The sequence below is a fragment of the Hemiscyllium ocellatum genome, chromosome 46 (assembly GCF_020745735.1).
Source record: "Hemiscyllium ocellatum isolate sHemOce1 chromosome 46, sHemOce1.pat.X.cur, whole genome shotgun sequence".
NCBI classification, from domain to species: Eukaryota; Metazoa; Chordata; class Chondrichthyes; order Orectolobiformes; family Hemiscylliidae; genus Hemiscyllium; species Hemiscyllium ocellatum.
The window spans coordinates 2,912,271-2,932,938 of NC_083446.1; the positions used below are offsets into that span (position 1 = coordinate 2,912,271).

At 61.1% G+C, this 20,668-nt stretch overlaps 1 protein-coding gene across 2 annotated transcripts in view; it reads left to right on the forward strand.

Moving 5' to 3' along the window:
• LOC132836104 (1-phosphatidylinositol 4,5-bisphosphate phosphodiesterase beta-3-like) overlaps positions 1-20,668 on the forward strand; it is a 118,490-nt gene that overhangs the window by 8,446 nt on the left and 89,376 nt on the right. For both annotated transcript variants that reach the window (XM_060855372.1, XM_060855373.1), the window contains exons 2-17: positions 563-631; positions 1,211-1,351; positions 3,285-3,364; positions 5,444-5,497; positions 9,160-9,235; positions 9,860-9,960; positions 10,228-10,394; positions 12,370-12,516; positions 13,004-13,161; positions 13,442-13,524; positions 14,178-14,262; positions 14,493-14,673; positions 15,160-15,267; positions 15,909-15,982; positions 18,106-18,202; positions 19,872-19,956. In XM_060855372.1, coding sequence (XP_060711355.1) covers positions 563-631; positions 1,211-1,351; positions 3,285-3,364; positions 5,444-5,497; positions 9,160-9,235; positions 9,860-9,960; positions 10,228-10,394; positions 12,370-12,516; positions 13,004-13,161; positions 13,442-13,524; positions 14,178-14,262; positions 14,493-14,673; positions 15,160-15,267; positions 15,909-15,982; positions 18,106-18,202; positions 19,872-19,956 — 1,706 coding nt within the window. The remainder of the gene's footprint in view (positions 1-562; positions 632-1,210; positions 1,352-3,284; positions 3,365-5,443; positions 5,498-9,159; positions 9,236-9,859; positions 9,961-10,227; positions 10,395-12,369; positions 12,517-13,003; positions 13,162-13,441; positions 13,525-14,177; positions 14,263-14,492; positions 14,674-15,159; positions 15,268-15,908; positions 15,983-18,105; positions 18,203-19,871; positions 19,957-20,668) is intronic.

Sequence of the window (20,668 nt, forward strand, 5' to 3'; positions counted from 1 at the left end):
GGGGCCGGGGTGTGGGGTATAATGCAGACCAAGGTCAGCTCCACCTGGGGATGGTCTGGGAGAGGTCAGGGAGGAAGGGAGACCCCCCACCCCCAGCCGGGGAGAGTCCGGGAGGGGTCAGGATGTCCTCCAGTGAGGGAGGGTGACTCCCTGGGATTGGGAGGAGGGGATCCCTGACCTGGAGACCATGAGGAGTTGGCCGTTGTCATGGTGACCAGATCCATCTCAGGGTGGTACTGAGTGAGCGAGGGCTAACACTGGACAGGAAGTGACGATACTTGCCTGTTTTTGTCACCTGCCTTTCAGGCTCCTGGGAGTTGATGGGGAGGGATGAGGAAAATCAAGCTTCATGAAAGTTCCTTTATCTCACCTACAATGTCTTCCCCCCGCCCTCTCTCCCCCCGGACTCACCCTGCATTTCTCCCCCTACCCACTCTCTCCCCTCCACCATCTCTCTCCCCCTCACACCATCTCTCTCCCCCTCACATCTCTCACCCTCCCATCTCTCTGTTCCGCCTCCCTCTCTCACCCCCTTCATTTCACCCCTCTCCCCCCCCCCCAGGAGGTGGACCTGTTGGATATCGGGTTAATCAGGGACACCCGCACGGGGAGTTACGCCAAGGTACCGAAGGTGAGTGTCTACAATCTCCCTGAGACCCCACCCCACAAACCCCCTGAGATAGGGAGAGGGTTATAGAGAGATAGGGAGGGGTTGTAGGAGCTGGAGGGGGTGACAGAGATAGGGAGGGGGTGTAGGGGGGCTGGAGGGGTTTACAGAGGTAGGGAGGAGGTGTAGGGGCTGGAGGGGGTTACAGAGATAGGGAGGGGGTGTAGGGGCTGGAGGTGGTTACAGAGATAGGGAGGGGGTGTAGGGGCTGGAGGTGGTTACAGAGATAGGGAGGGGGTGTAGGGGCTGGAGGGGGGTGACAGAGATAGGGAGGGGGTGTAGGGGCTGGAGGGGGGTGACAGAGATAGGGAGGGGGTGTAGGGGCTGGAGAGGGTGTAGGGGATAGGGAAGGGGTGTGGGGGAGGGGAGTAGGTTAAGGTTGAGTTTGGACGAGGTGATGGTTTTGAGGTGGGGGGTGTGGACTTAATGTCTGGTGTATCTGTGCCTTGTCATAGCGCCTGTGCCATTCTGTGGCTCCCTCAGTGACCAAGCTCTCACTGTTCTCTCTCTCTCCCCCCCACCCCCCCCTCCCCCCCGATCCAGGATGGGAAACTGCGGGAAGCTCTGGGATTTGGGAATCCGGACTCCCACCCGGAGAATAACAGTGTGACCGTGGTGTCCGGCGCTGACCTCGTCAATGTCACCTTCACCAACTTCATGGCAGTTCAACAGAACACGGCGAAGGTGAGGGGGAGGGGCACCCAGACACCACCCTCACACCCACACCCACCCCCCCCGGACACACAGACACCACCCTCACACCCACACCCACCCCCCCCGGGCACACAGACACCACCCTCACACCCACACCCACCCCCCCGGGACACACAGACACCACCCTCACACACACACCCACCCCCCCCGGGACACACAGACACCACCCTCACACCCACACCCACCCCCCGGGACACACAGACACCACCCTCACACCCACACCCACACCCACCCCCCCAGGGCACCCAGACACCACCCTCACACCCACCCCCACCCCCCCGGGGCACACAGACACCACCCTCACACCCACACCCACCCCCCCGGGGCACCCAGACACCACCCTCACACCCACACCCACCCCCCCGGGACACACAGACACCACCCTCACACCCACACCCACCCCCCCCCGGGGCACACAGACACCACCCTCACACCCACACCCACCCCCCCGGGGCACACAGACACCACCCTCACACCCACACCCACCCCCCCGGGGCACACAGACACCACCCTCACACCCACACCCACCCCCCCGGGGCACACAGACACCACCCTCACACCCACACCCACCCCCCCGGGGCACACAGACACCACCCGCACACCCACACCCCCCCCCGGGGCACACAGACACCACCCTCACACCCACACCCACCCCCCCGGGCACACAGACACCACCCTCACACCCACACCCACCCCCCCGGGGCACCCAGACACCACCCTCACACCCACACCCACCCCCCCGGGGCACACAGACACCACCCTCACACCCACACCCTCCGGGACACACAAACCCCATCCCCACCCCCCGGGACACACACACACACACAGCCCACACCCCTGGGACACACACACGCACGCACACACACATCCACCCCCACCCACCCACTCACCCCCGGGACACCTCCCCCCCCCCCCCCCCCCCCCACTCCACTGTTCCCCTGGGACACACACTCACCCACCAAGGACGGGGGCAGGGGGAGGAGGGATAGAGGCTATTGGGAGGAGGGGTCACTGTCCAGGGGTGAGGGTCACACTGACCAGAGACAGACGGTCACATTGTTATTGTTGTTGGTTTCTGTCTGTTCCCCTCCCCCTCCCCCTCCCCCTCCCCTGTCCCTGTCCCACCCTCCCATTCTCTGACCATTTCCCCCTCTCACTCCCCCACCTCCTCCTTTACCCCAACCCTTCTTCCCCCGCCCCTTTCCCTCTGCCTCTCTCCCTCTCCCCTGTCTCCCCCGTCCCGCTGTCTCCCTCCTCCCCCCTCCCCGTCTCCCTTACGCCTCCCCCATCTCCCCCGTCTCCCCGCTCCCCCTGTCTCTGTCTCCCCCTGTCTCCCCCCTCCCCCTGTCTCCCCCCTCCCCCTGTCTCCCTTCTCTCGCTGTCTCCCCCCTCCCCTGTGGTCCCCACCCTCCCCCTGTCTCCCCCTCCCCCTGTCTCCCCCCTCCCCCTTTCTCCCCTCTCTCGCTGTCTCCCCCCTCCCCTGTGGTCCCCACCCTCCCCCTGTCTCCCCCTCCCCCTGTCTCCCCCCTCCCCTGTCTCCCCCCCTCCCCCTGTCTCCCCCCTCCCCCTGTGGTCCCCACCCTCCCCGTCTCCCCCCTCCCCCTGTCTCCCCCCTCCCCCTGTCTCCCCCCTCCCCCTTTCTCCTCCCCTCCCCTGTCTCCCCTCTGTCGCTGTCTCCCCCCTCCCCCTATCGTCCCCACCCTCCCCCTGTGGTCCCCACCCTCCCCCTGTCTCCCCCTCCCCCTTTCTCCCCTCTCTTGCTGTCCCCACCCTCCCCCTGTCTCCCCCTCCCCCTGTCTCCCCACCCCCTGTCTCCCCCCTCTCCCTGTCTCCCCCCTCCCCCTGTCTTCCCCACCCTCCCCCTGTCTCCCCCCCTCCCCCTCCCCCTCCCCCTCCCGTGTAGGTCTGGACAGAGGAACTGTTTAAATTAGCCACCAACATTCTGGCCCACAATGCATCGCGGGAGACCCTGCTGCACAAAGTGTGAGTGACTCCCTGCCCGGGGGGAGGGAAGGGGAGGAGGAGGGGGGAGGGAAAGATGGGGGGCTGGGGAGGGAGAGATGTGGTGGAGGTGGGGAGGGGCTGTGGGACTTCAAAATCTCGGATTCCCGTTTACCAGGAGCCCACGGTTTGGCCGAGAAATGGTTAATTTTGACTCTTTACTGCCAGGGAACCGGGTTCGAGCCCACCCTCGGGGGACCGTCTGTGTGGGGTCTACACATTCTCCCCATGGGTCTGCTCCAGTTTCCTCCCACAGTCCAAAGATGTGTTAGGTTAGGGTGGATTGGCCATGGGAAATTGTCCCATAGTGCCCAGGGATGTGCAGGTTAGGGTGGATTGGCCATGGGAATTGTCCCATAGTGCCCAGGGATGTGCAGGTTAGGGTGGATTGGCCATGGGGAATTGTCCCATAGTGCCCAGGGATGTGCAGGTTAGGGTGGATTGGCCGTGGGAAATTGTCCCATAGTGTCCAGGGATGTGCAGGTTAGGGTGGATTGGCCATGGGGAATTGTCCCATAGTGTCCAGGGATGTGCAGGTTAGGGTGGATTGGCCGTGGGAAATTGTCCCATAGTGCCCAGGGATGTGCAGGTTAGGGTGGATTGGCCATGGGAAATTGAGGGATGAGAGAGAGATGGGGGGGAGAGAAAGAGAGATGGGGGGGTGTGGAGAGAGAGAGATGGGAGACAGAATGAGAGAGAGATGGGGGAGAGAGAGAGATGGTGGGTAGAATGAGAGAGAGAGAGAGAGATGGGGTAGAGAGACGCGGAGGGAGAGCGAGAGAGAGAGATGGGGGAAAGAGAGAGGGAGATTGCGGGTTGAGAGAGAGGGAAATGGGGAGAGAGAGGGAGTGAGAGAGAGTCGGGAAGAGAGAAAGAGACAGGGAGGACGAGTGAGAGAGAGATGGGGAGAGAGAGAGAGAGACCAGATACACACTAACCCGAACACAATTCAAAACTCCCAATTTTACGGACAGCTCATGGGGGTAAAGAACCCATAATGGGCGAATGTAGAGGGAGCTTTACTCTGTATCTAACACCGTGCTGTCCCTGTCCTGGGAGTGTTTGATGGGGGGACAGTGTAGAGGGAGCCTTACTCTGTATCTAACCCCGTGCTGTCCCTGTCCTGGGAGTGTTTGATGGGGGGACAGTGTAGAGGGAGCTTTACTCTGTATCTAACCCTGTGCTGTCCCTGTCCTGGGAGTGTTTGATGGAGGGACAGTGTAGAGGGAGCTTTACCCTGTATCTGACCCTGTTCAGGGAGTTTGAGGGTAAACTCTGCTGGTTCCTGGTCCCTGAGCTTACGCTGCCCCCTGCTGTTCTCCCTCTCTCTCTGCATTGACCTTCTTTGAGAAACAGCGTTCAGTTACTCCCAGGCCTTTCCCAATCCCGGGATGTCCTGGGTTTTTCAGGGATCATTTGCAATTCTGGAAATCCTGAATGTCCCAGTTTTTTCCAGATCACAGGACGATTCTGTTTTTTCCCGGTTCCTTCCCGATCCCAAGGTATTCCAGTTTTTCCCAGATCTTTCCTGATTCCAGGACACCCTGGTCCTTTCCTGATCCTGGGTTTTCCCTGTCCTTTCCCAATTCCAGTCCTTTCTCGACCCCGGTCCTATCCCGGTCCTTTCCCGATCCCGATCCTGATCCCGGGATGTCCCAATCACAGTCCTGTCATAATCCCTGTCCTTTCCCGATCCTGGTCCTGTCCTAATCCCGGGGTGTCCTGATCCCATTCCTTTCTCGACCCCGGTCCTGTCCTGATCCCGGTCCTGCCCCGATCCCGGGATGTCCCGGAGTCTCTGACCCGAAGAGGGAGTTGATTTCAGTGAGAGAGTGCCCCCTGTTGTAATGTGGGAGTACAGCAGGCCGGCCTGGGCACAGCAAGATCCCAGACACAGCGATGGGGGCCGGGGGGGGAGAGACCGAGACTCCCCCCGGGATTTGTCATTGGCTGCGATTACCTCAGGACCCTCCCATGGAGGGGGTGGGGGTGGGGTGGGGCAGGGGGGGAGGTGGCAGCTGATTGGTCGAGGGTCTGATGATGGTGTTCCCCCACCCACAGGTTCGTCAGGTTAAAGCTCCAGGTCAATCAGGACGGACGCATCCCGGTCAGGAAGTGAGTCACCCCCCCACCCTCACCCCCACCCTCACCACCCACCCCCACCCTCACCCCCACCCACACCCTCACACCCAGCCTCACCCCCACCCCCACCCTCACCCCCATCCTCACCCTCACCCTCACCCCCCCCACCCTCACCCTCACCCCCACCCTCACCACCCACCCCCACCCCCACCCCCACCCTCACCCCCACCCACACCCTCACACCCACCCTCACCCCCACCCCCACCCTCACCCCCACCCTCACCCCCACCCCCACCCCCACTCTCACCTCCACTCTCACCCCCACCCTCACCCTCACCCCCCACCCTCACCCTCACTCACACCCTCACCCCCACCCTCACCCTCACCCTCACCCTCACCCCCACCCCCCCCACCCCTACCCTCACACCCACCCTCACCCCCACCCCCACCCCACCCTCACCCCCACCCCCCACCCTCACCCTCACCCCCCCCCTCACCCTCACCCCACCCCTACCCCTACCCCCACCCTCACACCCACCCTCACCCCCACCCCCACCCTCACCCTCACCCCCACCCCTACCCCCACCCTCACACCCACCCTCACCCCCACCCTCATCCCCACCCTCACCCTCACCCCCACCCCCACCACCATCTCACCCCCACCCTCACCCTCACCCCCACCCCCAACCCCACCCTCACCCTCACCCTCACCCCCACCCTCACCCTCACCCCCACCCTCACCCTCACCCACACCCTCACCCCCACCCTCACCCCCACCCCACCCTCACCCTCACCCCCACCCCCAACCTCACCCTCACCCCCACCCCCACCTTAACCCCCACCCTCACCCCCTCACCCCCACCCCCACCCCACCCTCACCCTCACCCTCACACTCACCCCCACCCTCACGCCCATCCCCACCCTCACCCTCACCCTCACCCCCACTCCCACCCTCACCCCCACCCCCACCCCCACCACCCACCCTCACCCTCACCCCCACCCACAACCTCACCCCCACCCCCCACCCTCACCCCCACACCCCCACCCTCACCCTCACTCTCACCCTCACACCCCCACCCTCACCCTCACCCCCACCCTCAACCTCACCCCCACCCTCACCATCACCCCCACCCTCACCCCCCACCCCCCACCCTCACCCTCACCACCAACCCTCACCCCCACCCCCTCACCCCCCACCCCCATCCTCACACCCTCACCCTCACCCTCACACTCCTCACCCACACCCTCACATCCTCACTCTCACCCTCACAGCCTCACCCTCACCCCCTCACCCTCAACCTCAACCTCACTCCCACCCTCACCCCCCACCCCACCCCCACCCCCACCCTCACCCTCACCCCCACACTCACCCTCAACCTCACTCTCACACACAAACCCTCACGCTCACACCCTCACCCTCACACTCACCCCTCAAACCCTCAAACACTCAGACCCTCACTCTCACACCCTCTGGCCCTCTCACCCTCACCCTCACCGTCTCACCCTCACACTCTCACCCTCACCGTCCTCACTCCCCTCACTCTCACCTCCCTCACTCTCACCTCCTTCCCTCTCACCCCCCTCCCTCTCACTCCCCTCACTCTCACCACCCCCACTCTCACCCCCCCCTTCCTCCCTCTCACCCCCTCCCTCTCACCCACCCACTCTCACCACCCCCACTCTCACCCCCCCCACACTCCCCCCACTCTCACCCCGCCACTCTCACCCCCCACTCTCACCCCCCACTCTCACCCCCCTCCCCTCCCTCCCTCTCCCCATCTCTCCCCCCTCCCTCTCCCCTTCCCTCTCACCCTCTTTTCCCCTCCACCCCTCCCCCTCCCTCTCCCTCTCCCTCCCTCCCTCCCTCTCTCACACATTCTCTCTCTCTTCCCCCACCTTTCTCTCCCTCTCACTCCCCCCTCTCTCTCTCTTTCCCTCTCTCTCTCCCTCACACTCCCTCTCTCTCTCTCTCTCTCTCTCTCCCCCCCTCCCTCGCTCCCTCCCTCCATCCCACTCTCCCTGTCTCTCTCTCAGTCTCTCTCTCTCAGTCTCTCTCTCTCTCCCTCCCACTCTCCCTCTCTCTCTCCCTCTCCCCCTCTCTCTCTCCCACTCCCCCTCCCTCTCTCCCCTTCCCACACACTCTCTCTCTTTCTCTCTCTCTCTCCTTCACTCCCCCTCTCTCTCTCCCTCACTCCCTATCACACTCCCTCTCTCGGTGCAGTGTTGTTCTCTCTCTCTCTCTCCCTCTCACACTCCCTCTCTCGGTGCAGTGTTGTTCTCCCTCACTCCCTCTCACACTCCCTCTCTCGGTGCAGTGTTGTTCTCCCTCTCACTCCCTCTCACACTCCCTCTCTCGGTGCAGTGTTGTTCTCCCTCTCACTCCCTCTCACACTCCCTCTCTCGGTGCAGTGTTGTTCTCCCTCTCACTCCCTCTCACACTCCCTCTCTCGGTGCAGTGTTGTTCTCCCTCACTCCCTCTCACACTCCCTCTCTCGGTGCAGTGTTGTTCTCCCTCATTCCCTCTCTCACTCCCTCTCTCGGTGCAGTGTTGTTCTCCCTCACTCTCTCTCACACTCCCTCTCTCGGTGCAGTGTTGTTCTCCCTCACTCCCTCTCACACTCCCTCTCTCGGTGCAGTGTTGTTCTCCCTCTCTCCCTCTCACACTCCCTCTCTCGGTGCAGTGTTGTTCTCCCTCACTCCCTCTCACACTCCCTCTCTCGGTGCAGTGTTGTTCTCCCTCACTCCCTCTCACACTCCCTCTCTCGGTGCAGTGTTGTTCTCCCTCACTCCCTCTCACACTCCCTCTCTCGGTGCAGTGTTGTTCTCTCTCTCTCCCTCACTCCCTCTCACACTCCCTCTCTCGGTGCAGTGTTGTTCTCCCTCACTCCCTCTCACACTCCCTCTCTCGGTGCAGTGTTGTTCTCTCTCTCTCCCTCACTCCCTCTCACACTCCCTCTCTCGGTGCAGTGTTGTTCTCCCTCACTCCCTCTCACACTCCCTCTCTCGGTGCAGTGTTGTTCTCCCTCACTCCCTCTCACACTCCCTCTCTCGGTGCAGTGTTGTTCTCCCTCACTCCCTCTCACACTCCCTCTCTCGGTGCAGTGTTGTTCTCCCTCACTCCCTCTCACACTCCCTCTCTCGGTGCAGTGTTGTTCTCTCTCTCTCCCTCACTCCCTCTCACACTCCCTCTCTCGGTGCAGTGTTGTTCTCCCTCTCTCCCTCTCACACTCCCTCTCTCGGTGCAGTGTTGTTCTCCCTCACTCCCTCTCACACTCCCTCTCTCGGTGCAGTGTTGTTCTCTCTCACTCCCTCTCACACTCCCTCTCTCGGTGCAGTGTTGTTCTCCCTCACTCCCTCTCACACTCCCTCTCTCGGTGCAGTGTTGTTCTCCCTCACTCCCTCTCACACTCCCTCTCTCGGTGCAGTGTTGTTCTCCCTCACTCCCTCTCACACTCCCTCTCTCGGTGCAGTGTTGTTCTCCCTCACTCCCTCTCACACTCCCTCTCTCGGTGCAGTGTTGTTCTCCCTCACTCCCTCTCACACTCCCTCTCTCGGTGCAGTGTTGTTCTCCCTCACTCTCTCTCACACTCCCTCTCTCGGTGCAGTGTTGTTCTCCCTCACTCCCTCTCACACTCCCTCTCTCGGTGCAGTGTTGTTCTCTCTCACTCCCTCTCACACTCCCTCTCTCGGTGCAGTGTTGTTAAACTATTTTCCGCCGACAAGAAAAGGGCAGAGAACGCGCTCGACTCGTGTGGCCTCAACTTCAGCCGGGTACGTACACCCCCCCACACCCCCACCCCCCCGGGTACGTACACCCCCCCCACACCCTCCCCCACAACCCCCCTCCCCGGGTACGTCCACCCCCTCCCCCTGGGTTTGTACACCCCCCTCCCCCCGGGTGCGGGTCAGGGGGATGGGAGGGGTGTGTGAGTGGGGTTGGGGGCGTTGAGAGGGTGAGTTGGGTGTGAAAGAGACCGGGGTCCCGGGGTATTATTCTCCCGTCTCCCCCTGCCCCTCGGGAACCCCACCCCCTTCCCCAGAGGCAGGATGCGGCGGAGCTCTGAGTGAACAGCACCCTCCTGTGGTGGGGAGGTCTAACTGCAGCGTGACTGTTTACATTGGGTTTTCCCTCTGAGGGTCAGCAGGGAGAGGGGGTGGGGGTCCGCTGGACCACAGGGGAGGGGCTGATGGCCGAAGTGTCTGTGGGCGGGGGGGGGGTGATGGTATTGCTTTTTGACTGGGTGGCTTTGGTTAGAGAGGGTTGGAGGGGGGAGTGGGGTCGGTGGTGAGGGGTCGGGGGTCAGGGGTGAGGAGCCAGGGTGAGAGGTGGAGGGTCAGGGGTGAGGGTGTGGGCAGCGACCCCCCCCCCGTCTCTAACCCTGCCCGAATTTGCAGCACGAGTCAATCAAACCTGAAGACTTCACCCCCGAGATCTTCCATTTCTTCCTGAGCAAGATGTGCCTGAGGCCGGACCTCGATAAGATCTTCGCCGAGCTGTGAGTGTGGGGGGGGGCGGGGGGGAGGGAAGAGGGGTGGGGGGGGGGGGAGGGAGAGGGGTGGGGGGAGAGTGAGCGAGAGGGGTGGGGGGGGCGAGGGAGCGAGAGGGGTGGGGGGGAAAGGGAGCGAGAGGGGTGGGACGGGGCCTTGTGTTTGAATCGCACCCCCTTCCCCCCACCCTGGTGTGCCGTAATTGCTGCAGGACTCGCTAACACCTGCAATCTCTCTCTCTCTCCCTCTCCCTCTTTCCCTCCCTCCCTCCCCAGAGGAGCGAAGGGGAAACCCTACCTTACCCTCGAGCAGATGGTGGACTTCATTAACCTGAGACAGAGGGACCCTCGCCTCAATGAGGTTCTGTATCCCCCCCTCAAAGCCCAGCACGTCCAACAGCTCATCGCTAAGTATGAACCCAACAAGAACTTCGCCAACAAAGGTGGGTCCCTCTCTCTCTCTCACTCTCTCCCCGTGTCCCTCTCTCTCTCTCACTCTCTCCCCGTGTCCCTCTCTCTCTCTCACTCTCTCCCCGTGTCCCCCTCTCTCTCTCGCTGTTTCTCCCCATGTCCCCCTCTCTCTCACTGTCTCTCCCTGTGTCCCTCTCTCTCTCACTCTCTCCCCGTGTCCCCCCTCTCTCTCTCGCTGTTTCTCCCTGTGTCCCCCTCTCTCTCTCACTCTCTCCCCGTGTCCCCCCTCCCTCACTCTCTCCCCGTGTCCCCCCTCTCTCTCTCGCTGTTTCTCCCTGTGTCCCCCTCTCTCTCTCACTCCCTCCCCGTGTCCCCCCTCTCTCTCTCGCTGTTTCTCCCTGTGTCCCTCTCTCTCTCTCACTCTCTCCCCGTGTCCCCCTCTCTCTCTCACTCCCTCCCCGTGTCCCCCCTCTCTCTCTCACTGTCTCTCCCCATGTCCCTCTTTTTCTCTCTCTCTCTCTCACTGTCTCTCCCCGTATCCCCCTCTCTCACTGTCTCCCCATGTCCCTCTCTCTCTCTCTCTCTCTGTCCCCCTCTCTCTCACTGTCTCCCCATGTCCCTCTCTCTCTCTCTCTCTGTCCCCCTCTCTCTCACTGTCTCCCCATGTCCCTCTCTCTCTCACTGTCTCTCCCCGTGTCCCCCTCTCTCACTGTCTCTCCCCATGTCTCTCTCTCTCTCTCTCTCTCTCTCTGTGTCCCCCCCTCTCTCTCTCTGTGTCCCCCTCTCTCACTGTCTCCCCATGTCCCTCTCTCTCTCAATGTCTCTCCCCGTGTCCCCCTCTCTCTCACTGTCTCTCCCCGTGTCCACCCCCCTCTCTGTCTCTCCCCCGTGTCCCCCTCTCTCTCTGTTCTCCCTGTCCCCCTCTCTCACTGTCTCTCACTGCCTCTCCCTGTGTCCCTCTCTCTCTCTGTCTCTCCCTGTGCCCCCCGTCTCTCCTCGTGTCCCTCTCTCTCCCTCTCACTGTCTCCCGTGTCTCTCTCTCCCTCACTCACTCTCCCTGTGTGTCTCTCTCTCTCCCCATGTCTCTCTCTCTCTCACTCTCCCTGTGTGTCTCTCTCTCCCCGTGTCTCTCTCTCTCTCTCTCTCTCTCCCGTGTCTCTCTCTCTCTCTCACTCTCCCCGTGTCTCTCTCTCTCTCTCTCTCTCTCTCTCACCGTGTCTCTCTCTCTCTCTCACTCTCCCCGTGTCTCTGTCTCTCTCTCTCTCTCACTCACACTCTCCTTGTGTCTCTCTCTCTCTCTCTCACTCTCCCCGTCTCTCTCTCTCTCCCCGTGTCTCTCTCTCTCTCTCTCTCTCTCTCCCCGTGTCTCTCTCTCTCTCACTCTCCCCGTGTCTCTCTCTCTCTCTCTCACTCTCCCCGTCTCTCTCTCTTTCCCCGTGTCTCTCTCTCTCTCTCTCTCACTCTCCCCGTCTCTCTCTCTCTCACTCTCCCCGTGTCTCTCTCTCTCTCACTCTCCTCGTATCTCTCTCTCTCACTCTCCCCGTGTCTCTCTCTCTCTCACTCTCCTCGTGTCTCTCTCTCTCTCTCTCCCCGTGTCTCTCTCTCTCACTCTCCCCGTGTCTCTCTCTCTCTCTCTCTCTCTCTCTCTCCCCGTGTCTCTCTCTCTCTCCCCGTGTCTCTCTCTCTCTCACTCTCCCCGTGTCTCTCTCTCTCTCTCACTCTCCTCGTATCTCTCTCTCTCACTCTCCCCGTCTCTCTCTCTCTCTCACTCTCCCCGTGTCTCTCTCTCTCTCTCACTCTCCTCGTATCTCTCTCTCTCACTCTCCCCGTGTCTCTCTCTCTCTCACTCTCCTCGTGTCTCTCTCTCTCTCTCTCCCCGTGTCTCTCTCTCTCTCACTCTCCCCGTGTCTCTCTCTCTCTCTCTCTCTCTCTCTCTCTCTCCCCGTGTCTCTCTCTCTCTCCCCGTGTCTCTCTCACTCTCCCCGTGTCTCTCTCTCTCTCCCACAGGTCAGATCTCCCTGGATGGTTTCTCCCGTTACCTCAATGGGGGAGAGAACAGTTTGGTTCCGCCAGAGAAGTTGGATATCAGCGATGACATGGCCCAACCTCTGAGTCATTACTTCATCAACTCGTCCCACAACACCTACCTGACCGGTCAGTGACCCCCTCCTGGGGGGGATGGAGCAGGGGGACAGAGGGTGGAGGAGGAGCTGGGTCCTGGGCTGTGGGCCCGGAAGCTGAGGGGTCGGGTTACGGTTGGGCTTATCCCTGGGTGTTGGGTCTGTCCCTGGGGCCTTTCCCCATCCCTGGGCCCCCTCCCTGTCCCTGGGCCCCCTCCCTGTCCCTGGGCCCGCTCCTTGTCCCATCCCTGGGGCCTATCCCTGAGGCCTGTCCCATCCCTGGGCCCCCTCCCTGTCCCTGGGCCCGCTCCTTGTCCCATCCCTGGGGCCTATCCCTGAGGCCTGTCCCATCCCTGGGCCCCCTCCCTGTCCCTGGGCCCGCTCCTTGTCCCATCCCTGGGGCCTATCCCTGTCCCTGAGGCCTGTCCTATCTCTGGGCTCCCTCTCTGTCCCATCCCTGGGGCCTATCCCTCTCCCTCTCCCGCCCTCAGCCTGACGTGCGGATCCCGGTTTTCCCACAGCCGGACAGTTAGCCGGGAATTCTTCGGTGGAGATGTACCGGCAGGTGCTGCTGACCGGGTGTCGGTGCGTGGAGTTAGATTGTTGGAAAGGACGGCCTCCCGATGAGGAGCCCTTCATCACCCACGGCTTCACCATGACAACGGAGATCCCCTTCAAGGTAACCCACCGGTGGGGGGTGGAGTGGGGGCAGGGCGTGAGGGAAGGTGTGGGCTTATGGGGGGGGTGGGGAGCGGGGTTTAGGGTGGTCTCGAGGTGGACGGGTTGGAGTTGGTGTGTGGGGGGAGGATGTTGGGGGAGGGGTGGGGACAGTGTGGGGGTGGGGGTTTTCATGGCGTCAGTCTCTGGGGAGGGGGCACCTGCCCCAGGCCGTGGGGGTACAGCCAGGCCTCACTCTCTGACCTTTGACCTGTGTCTCTCTGTTTGCTTGTGTTTGACAGGAAGTGATTGAGGCCATCGCAGAAAGCGCCTTCAAAACCTCCTCCTATCCCGTCATCCTGTCCTTCGAGAACCACGTCGACTCGTAAGTTGTTTCTCTTCAGGGTTTCCCCACGGACCGAGGTCACTGGGTGGATATTGATGTTATTCTCCCTCATCTCCTCCGCACCCCACACCTTCACAGTGACCATGAGGCCTTGGGCTGGTTGCTTGGCAACACTGAGGCCTGGGGTGTACACCCCCAGGAGATGGTGAGGCCTAGCGCCTACCCCTGCACCCCTGCACCAGGAGATGGTGAGGCCTGGGGCCTACCCCCCTCCCACCAGGAGACGGTGAGGCCTAGCGCCTACCCCTGCACCAGGAGATGGTGAGGCCTGGGGCCTACCCCCCCTCCCCGCCCCAGGAGACGGTGAGGCCTAGGGCCTACTCCTGCCCCCCCCCCAACCAGGAGACAGTGAGGCCTGCGGCCTACCCTCCCGCCCCAGAAGATGGTGAGGCCTAGGGCCTACTCCTGACCCCCACCAGGAGACGGTGAGGTCTGCGGCCTACCTCCCCTCCCCCAGCTGCCCCAGGAGACAATGAGGCCTGGGGCCTACCCCCTAGGAGATGGTGAGGCCTAGGGCCTACTCCTGTCCCCCACCAGGAGACGATGAGGTCTGGGGCCTACCCCCTAGGAGATGGTGAGGCATCAGAGCCGCCCCGGTGCCATCCTAATGTACCTTCCTTTGGTGTTTCCAGCTCCAAGCAGCAAGCTAAAATGGCGGAGTATTGCCGGACCATATTTGGTGACGCCCTGGTCATTGACCCCCTGGAGAAATACCCGGTGAGTGTGGGCCTATGGGGGAGCGGTCAGCAGGGAGACGGGATCCTTCTGTGCACCGGTGAAACATTCATCTGATGGCTCTCTCTGTCTGTCAATCCCCCACCCCCCTGTCTGTGTCTCCCACCCCCATGGCCTGTCTGTGTCTGGGTCTCCCCCTCCCCTACGGCCTGTCTGTGTCTGTGTGCCCCACCCCCACGGCCTGTCTGTGTCTGGGTCTCCCCCTCCCCCAGCTGTTGCCGGGGGTCCCTCTCCCCAGCCCCCAGGAACTGGAGGGGAAGATTCTGATTAAAAACAAGAAGAAACACTGTCACCGGTCGCAGGAGGGCAGCGTCAAACAGAGAGTGTCCGAACAAATCTCCAACCCTTACAGCGAGGGCTCGAGTCTCAGTGAGGCCCTGTCCCCTGGGCCAGGTAAACCCCGGGCACACCCTCCCTCCCTCCTCCCCTCTGTCTGATTCACTCTCTCTCTCCCTCTCCCCCTCCGTCTGATTCACTCTCTCTCTCCCTCTCCCCCTCCGTCTGATTCACTCTCTCTCCCCTCTCATTCACTCTGTCTCTCTCTCTCTCTCCCCCCTGTCTAATTCTCTCTCTCTCTCTCTCTCTCTCTCCCCCCCCTGTCTAATTCTCTCTCTCTCTCTCTCCCCCCTCTGTCTAATTCTCTCTCTCTCTCTCTCTCCCCCCCGTCTAATTCTCTCTCTCTCTCTCTCTCTTCCCCCCCGTCTAATTCTCTCTCTCTCTCTCTCTCTCCCCCCCCGGTCTGAATCACACTCTCTCTCCCCTCTGTCTGATTCACTCTCTCTCTCTCTCTCTCTCTCCCCCTCTGTCTGATTCACTCTCTCTCTCTCTCCCCTCTGTCTGATTCACTCTCTCTCTCTCTCTCCGCATGGCCCATCACAGTGTCCCCTCCGAGTGAGGCTGCTGACTGTGGGTACGCTCTGGTGAACGGGGAGTGCGGTATGTCCAAGCCTTTGGATGAGGTGGTCAGGCTGCCGAGGAAGTCTATTGGTAGGTCACGTTCCTTGGGGAGGGGTGTGTGTGTGTGTGTGTGTGTGTGTGTGTGTGTGTGTGTGTGTGTGTGTGTGTATGAGGAGGGGGTAGCAGGGTGAGAATTTGCTTCACGCTCTTTGACCTGGTTTCCCCGGGAGCCTCCAATGAAGACGCACTGAGGGCGGCCATCTTGGGATTGAGCAGCTGTAACTATTAGGAATGCTGGAAGAGATCCCGGGGTTGGGGGGGGGGGTGGGGGAAAGGAACCCTGACCTCAAAAACAAGGATCAGAGGGGAAACAGGCTCCCCTTGTGCGGTGGGGAGGAGGGGGAAGAGACAAAACTGATGGGGGTCATTGACACCAGACAGTCCCGAATGGGGCGAAACGTCCGCCCCCAGAGAGGACGGAGAATGTGGGACTCACTCCCACAGGGAGGGGTCACAGGGAATTATCAGGGAGCTGGATAAAGACACACGGGAGAAAGGAATAAAAGGAGATGGGAGGAAGAAGATGAAGAGAGGGATGTAGGTCAGAGGATGAATGACTTGCAATGGGCCGAATGGCTCTGTGTCTTCACGAGAAAGAGTTGGGAAATGAAAGGGATGTTGGACATTGCCGCTGGGCAGGCTCCTGACCTTCCGTCTCCCAATGCTGACAGACCGAGACGCAGAGAGCGAGGAGGAAGAGGAGGAGGAACAGGACTTAAAGAAGCAATCCAGCTCAACTGACGAGGTACGGATTGGTGTGTCCGGGGGTGCGGTCACTGTCCGGGGGTGCGGTCACTGTCCGGGGGAGCGGACACTGTCCGAGGGAGCGGTCACTGTCCGGGGGTGCGGTCACTGTCCGGGGGAGCGGACACTGTCCGAGGGAGCGGTCACTGTCCGGGGGAGCGGGCACTGTCTGAGGGTGCGGGCACTGTCCGGGGGTGCGGTCACTGTCCGGGGGTGCGGTCACTGTCCGGGGGAGCGGACACTGTCCGAGGGAGCGGTCACTGTCCGGGGGAGCAGGCACTGTCTGAGGGTGCGGTCACTGTCCGGGGGAGCGGTCACTGTCCGGGGGAGCGGGCACTGTCCGAGGGAGCGGGCACTGTCCGGGGGAGCGGGCACTGTCCGGGGGAGCGGTCACTGTGGGGGTGCGGGCACTGTCCGGGGGAACGGGCACTGTCCGGGGGTGCGGGCACTGTCCGAGGGAACGGGCACTGTCCGGGCGTCACTGCTGAGGGAGCGGTCACTGTCCGAGGTTGCGGGCACTGTCCGAGGGAGCGGGCACTGTCCGGGGGAGCGGGCACTGTCCGGGGGTGCGGGCACTGTCTGAGGGAACGGGCACTGTCCGGGCGTCACTGCTGAGGGAGCGGTCACTGTCCGAGGTTGCGGGCACTGTCCGAGGGAGCGGGCACTGTCCGGGGGAGTGGGCCCTGTCTGAGGGGATTGTGTGTTTGTCTCCAGGGCCCTGTCTGAGGGGATTGCGTGTTTGTCTCCAGGGCCCTGTCTGAGGGGATTGTGTGTATGTCTCCAGGGCCCTGTCTGAGGGGATTGTGTGTTTGTTTCCAGGGCCCTGTCTGAGGGGGTTGTGTGTTTGTCTCCAGGGCCCTGTCTGAGGGGATTGTGTGTTTGTCTCCAGGGCCCTGTCTGAGGGGATTGTGTGTATGTCTCCAGGGCCCTGTCTGAGGGGATTGTGTGTTTGTCTCCAGGGCCCTGTCTGAGGGGATTGTGTGTATGTCTCCAGGGCCCTGTCTGAGGGGATTGTGTGTTTGTCTCCAGGGCCCTGTCTGAGGGGATTGTGTGTTTGTCTCCAGGGCCCTGTCTGAGGGGATTGTGTGTTTGTTTCCAGGGCCCTGTCTGAGGGGATTGTGTGTTTGTCTCCAGGGCCCTGTCTGAGGGGATTGTGTGTTTGTCTCCAGGGCCCTGTCTGAGGGGATTGTGTGTTTGTCTCCAGGGCCCTGTCTGAGGGGATTGTGTGTTTGTCTCCAGGGCCCTGTCTGAGGGGATTGTGTGTTTGTTTCCAGGGCCCTGTCTGAGGGGATTGTGTGTTTGTCTCCAGGGCCCTGTCTGAGGGGATTGTGTGTTTGTCTCCAGGGCCCTGTCTGAGGGGATTGCGTGTTTGTCTCCAGGGCCCTGTCTGAGGGGATTGTGTGTATGTCTCCAGGGCCCTGTCTGAGGGGATTGTGTGTTTGTTTCCAGGGCCCTGTCTGAGGGGATTGTGTGTTTGTTTCCAGGGCCCTGTCTGAGGGGATTGTGTGTTTGTCTCCAGGGCCCTGTCTGAGGGGATTGTGTGTTTGTCTCCAGGGCCCTGTCTGAGGGGATTGTGTGTTTGTCTCCAGGGCCCTGTCTGAGGGGGTTGTGTGGGGTTGTGTGTTTGTCTCCAGGCCCCTGTCTGAGGGGATTGTGTGTTTGTCTCCAGGGCCCTGTCTGAGGGGATTGTGTGTTTGTTTCCAGGGCCCTGTCTGAGGGGATTGTGTGTTTGTTTCCACGGCCCTGTCTGAGGGGATTGTGTGTTTGTCTCCAGGGCCCTGTCTGAGGGGGTTGTGTGTTTGTCTCCAGGGCCCTGTCTGAGGGGGTTGTGTGTTTGTCTCCAGGGCCCTGTCTGAGGGGGTTGTGTGTTTGTTTCCAGGGCCCTGTCTGAGGGGGTTGTGTGTTTGTCTCCAGGGCCCTGTCTGAGGGGGTTGTGTGTTTGTTTCCAGGGCCCTGTCTGAGGGGGTTGTGTGTTTGTTTCCAGGGCCCTGTCTGAGGGGATTGTGTGTTTGTTTCCAGGGCCCTGTCTGAGGGGATTGTGTGTTTGTTTCCAGGGCCCTGTCTGAGAGGATTGTGTGTTTGTCTCCAGGGCCCTGTCTGAGGGGGTTGTGTGTTTGTTTCCAGGGCACTGCGGGGAGTGAGGTCAATGCGACGGAGGAAATGTCGAACTTGGTCAATTATGTGGAACCCGTCAAATTCAAATCGTTCGAGGTGGCTCTCAGTAAGTTCATCAAACCACTTCCCATCATCCTCTCTGAGAGAGTGACCATCTCCATCATCCCCAAACACACAGACCAGGCTGACCTCTGACCCTTCACCTACCCCCTCCTCAGGCTACACCTCCACCTCTGTCACCCCCTCCAGCCCCAACATCCCCTCCCTCTCAGTAACCCCCTCCAGCCCCTACCCCCCCCCCCCATCTTGGTCTCTCCCTCCAATCCTGGCCTCTGGAGCATCCCTTTGATTCCCATCTTCCTATCACTGGGGTCATGTCTCTCGCCGCCTGATGCCCGGAGATCATCCCCCACTTCCACCCCCTCTCCCTCTCTGTCTCTGTGTTTATCTCCCCCCACCCCCACTTAAATCCTGAGCCCGTTGCCTGAGATTTCGGATTCCTGTCCCTCATCGCTCTGTGTGTTACTCAGGGTCAGCCTGGGTCTGATGGAGCCCCTTGGGGACGGTCATGGGGATGTTTATCTGTGTGGAAGGCGCTACGTAGATGCAGTTTGTATTTGAACGGCCTCTGAGGGAGTTTCCCCACGTGTCTGTGTGTCACTGTCTGTCAGTGTGTGCGCGGGGGTATCTCTGTGCATTTGTGTGTGTCTGTATCTGTGTGTATAAGTGTCTGTGTGTATGTGTCTATGTGTGTGTGTCTGTATATGTGTGTCTGTGTGTGTGTCTCTGTGTGTATGTGTCTATGGGTGTATGTGTCTATGTGTGTGTCTCTCTCTGTCTCTGTGTGTGTGTCTCTGTATATGTGTCTGTGTGTGTGTGTATGTGTCTATGTGTGTGTCTGTGTGTTTGTGTCTCTCTGTCTCTGTGTGTGAGTCTTTATCGTGTGTGTGTGTGTGAGTGTCTCTGTCTTGGGTCTGTGTGTGTCTGCGTGCGTGTGTGTGTCTCTGTGTGTCTGTGTGTGTATCTGCGTGCCTGTGTGTGTGTGTCTGTGTGAGTGTCTCTGTCTTGGGTGTGTGCGTGTGTGAGTATTTATGTGTGTGCGCATAAGTGACTGTCTATGTGTGTGTGTTTGTGTGTATATATGTCTGTCTGTGTATGTCTGTGTGTGTGTCTCTGTCGTGTGTGTGTGTCTCTGCGTCTGTGTCTGTCTACGTGTGTGTGTTTTTGTGTCTGTGTGGGTGTGTGTGTGTGGGTGTGTGTGTGGGTGTGTGTGTGTGTGTGTTTTTGTGTCTGTGTGTGCGTGTGTGTCTGTGTGTGTGGGTGTGTGTGTGAGAGAGAGTGGGTGTGTGTGGGGGTGTGTGTGGGGGTGTGTGGGTGTGTGTGTGTGTGTGGGGGTGTGTGTGTGGGGGTGTGTGTGGGGGTGTGTGGGGGGGGGGGGGAGACGCTGTAAATCAGAAACTCAAACAGAAATTGCTGGAAAAGCTCGGTGGGTCTGTCAGCCTCCGCGGAGAGAAATCGGAATTAACATCCCGGGGCCCGGTGACCCTCCCTCACGTCACTGGACCCCGGGACGTTAACCCTGACGTCTCTCTCTCCGCAGACACTGCCCGACCCACTGAGCTTTTCCAGCAATTTCTGCTGTTGGTGAGAATTCCACCTTGACTCGGCCTCAACCCCCCGTGCTCTCTCTCTCTCCCCCTCCCCCTCCCCCTCCCCCACTCCCTCCCCCTCACCCACACCCTCCCTCTCACCCGCCCCCTCCTCCTCCCCCACAGAGAGGAACAAATATTTCGAGATGTCCTCGATGGTGGAGACCAAAGGGATGGAGCAGCTAACCAAATCCCCCGTGGAGTTTGTAGAGTATCCTTTACCCCCGGGGTCCTCGAACCCCACCTCCCCCTCCCCCTCATTCACACCCCCTTCCCTCCCCCTCAATCACACCCGCTCCCCCTCAATCACCTCCCCCTCCCCCTCAATCACACCCCCTCCCCCTCAATCACCTCCCCCTCCCCCTCAATCACCTCCCCCTCCCCCTCAATCACACCCCTCTCCCCCTCAATCACACCCCCCTCCCCCTCAATCACACCCCCCTCCCCCTCAATCACACCCCTCCCCCTCAATCACCTCCCCCCCCAATCAATTACACCCCTCCCCCTCAATCACACCCCCTCCCCCTCAATCACCTCCCCTTCCCCTCAATCACCTCCCCTTCCCCTCAATCACACCCCCTCCCCCTCAATCACCCCCCTCCCCCTCAATCACACCCCTCTCCCCCTCAATCACACCCCTCCCCCTCAATCACACACCCTCCTCCCCGTCCCCCACCTTCCTCCTCCTCCTGATATCCCTCCCCCACCCCGCACCCTCACTCCAGACCCTTATTCCCAGGCTGATTCCCTACCCCTCAGGGTGGGGCTGGAGTGACTGTGGGGATGGGGAAGGCGGTGATGATGAAGGGGGAGGTTCAGGGGGATGGGGGGAGGTAATTGGGGGGTTCGGGGGGACGGGGATATCTCAGTGGGGGGTTCGGGGGGACGGGTATATCTCAGTGGGGGGTTCGGGGGGGGCGGGG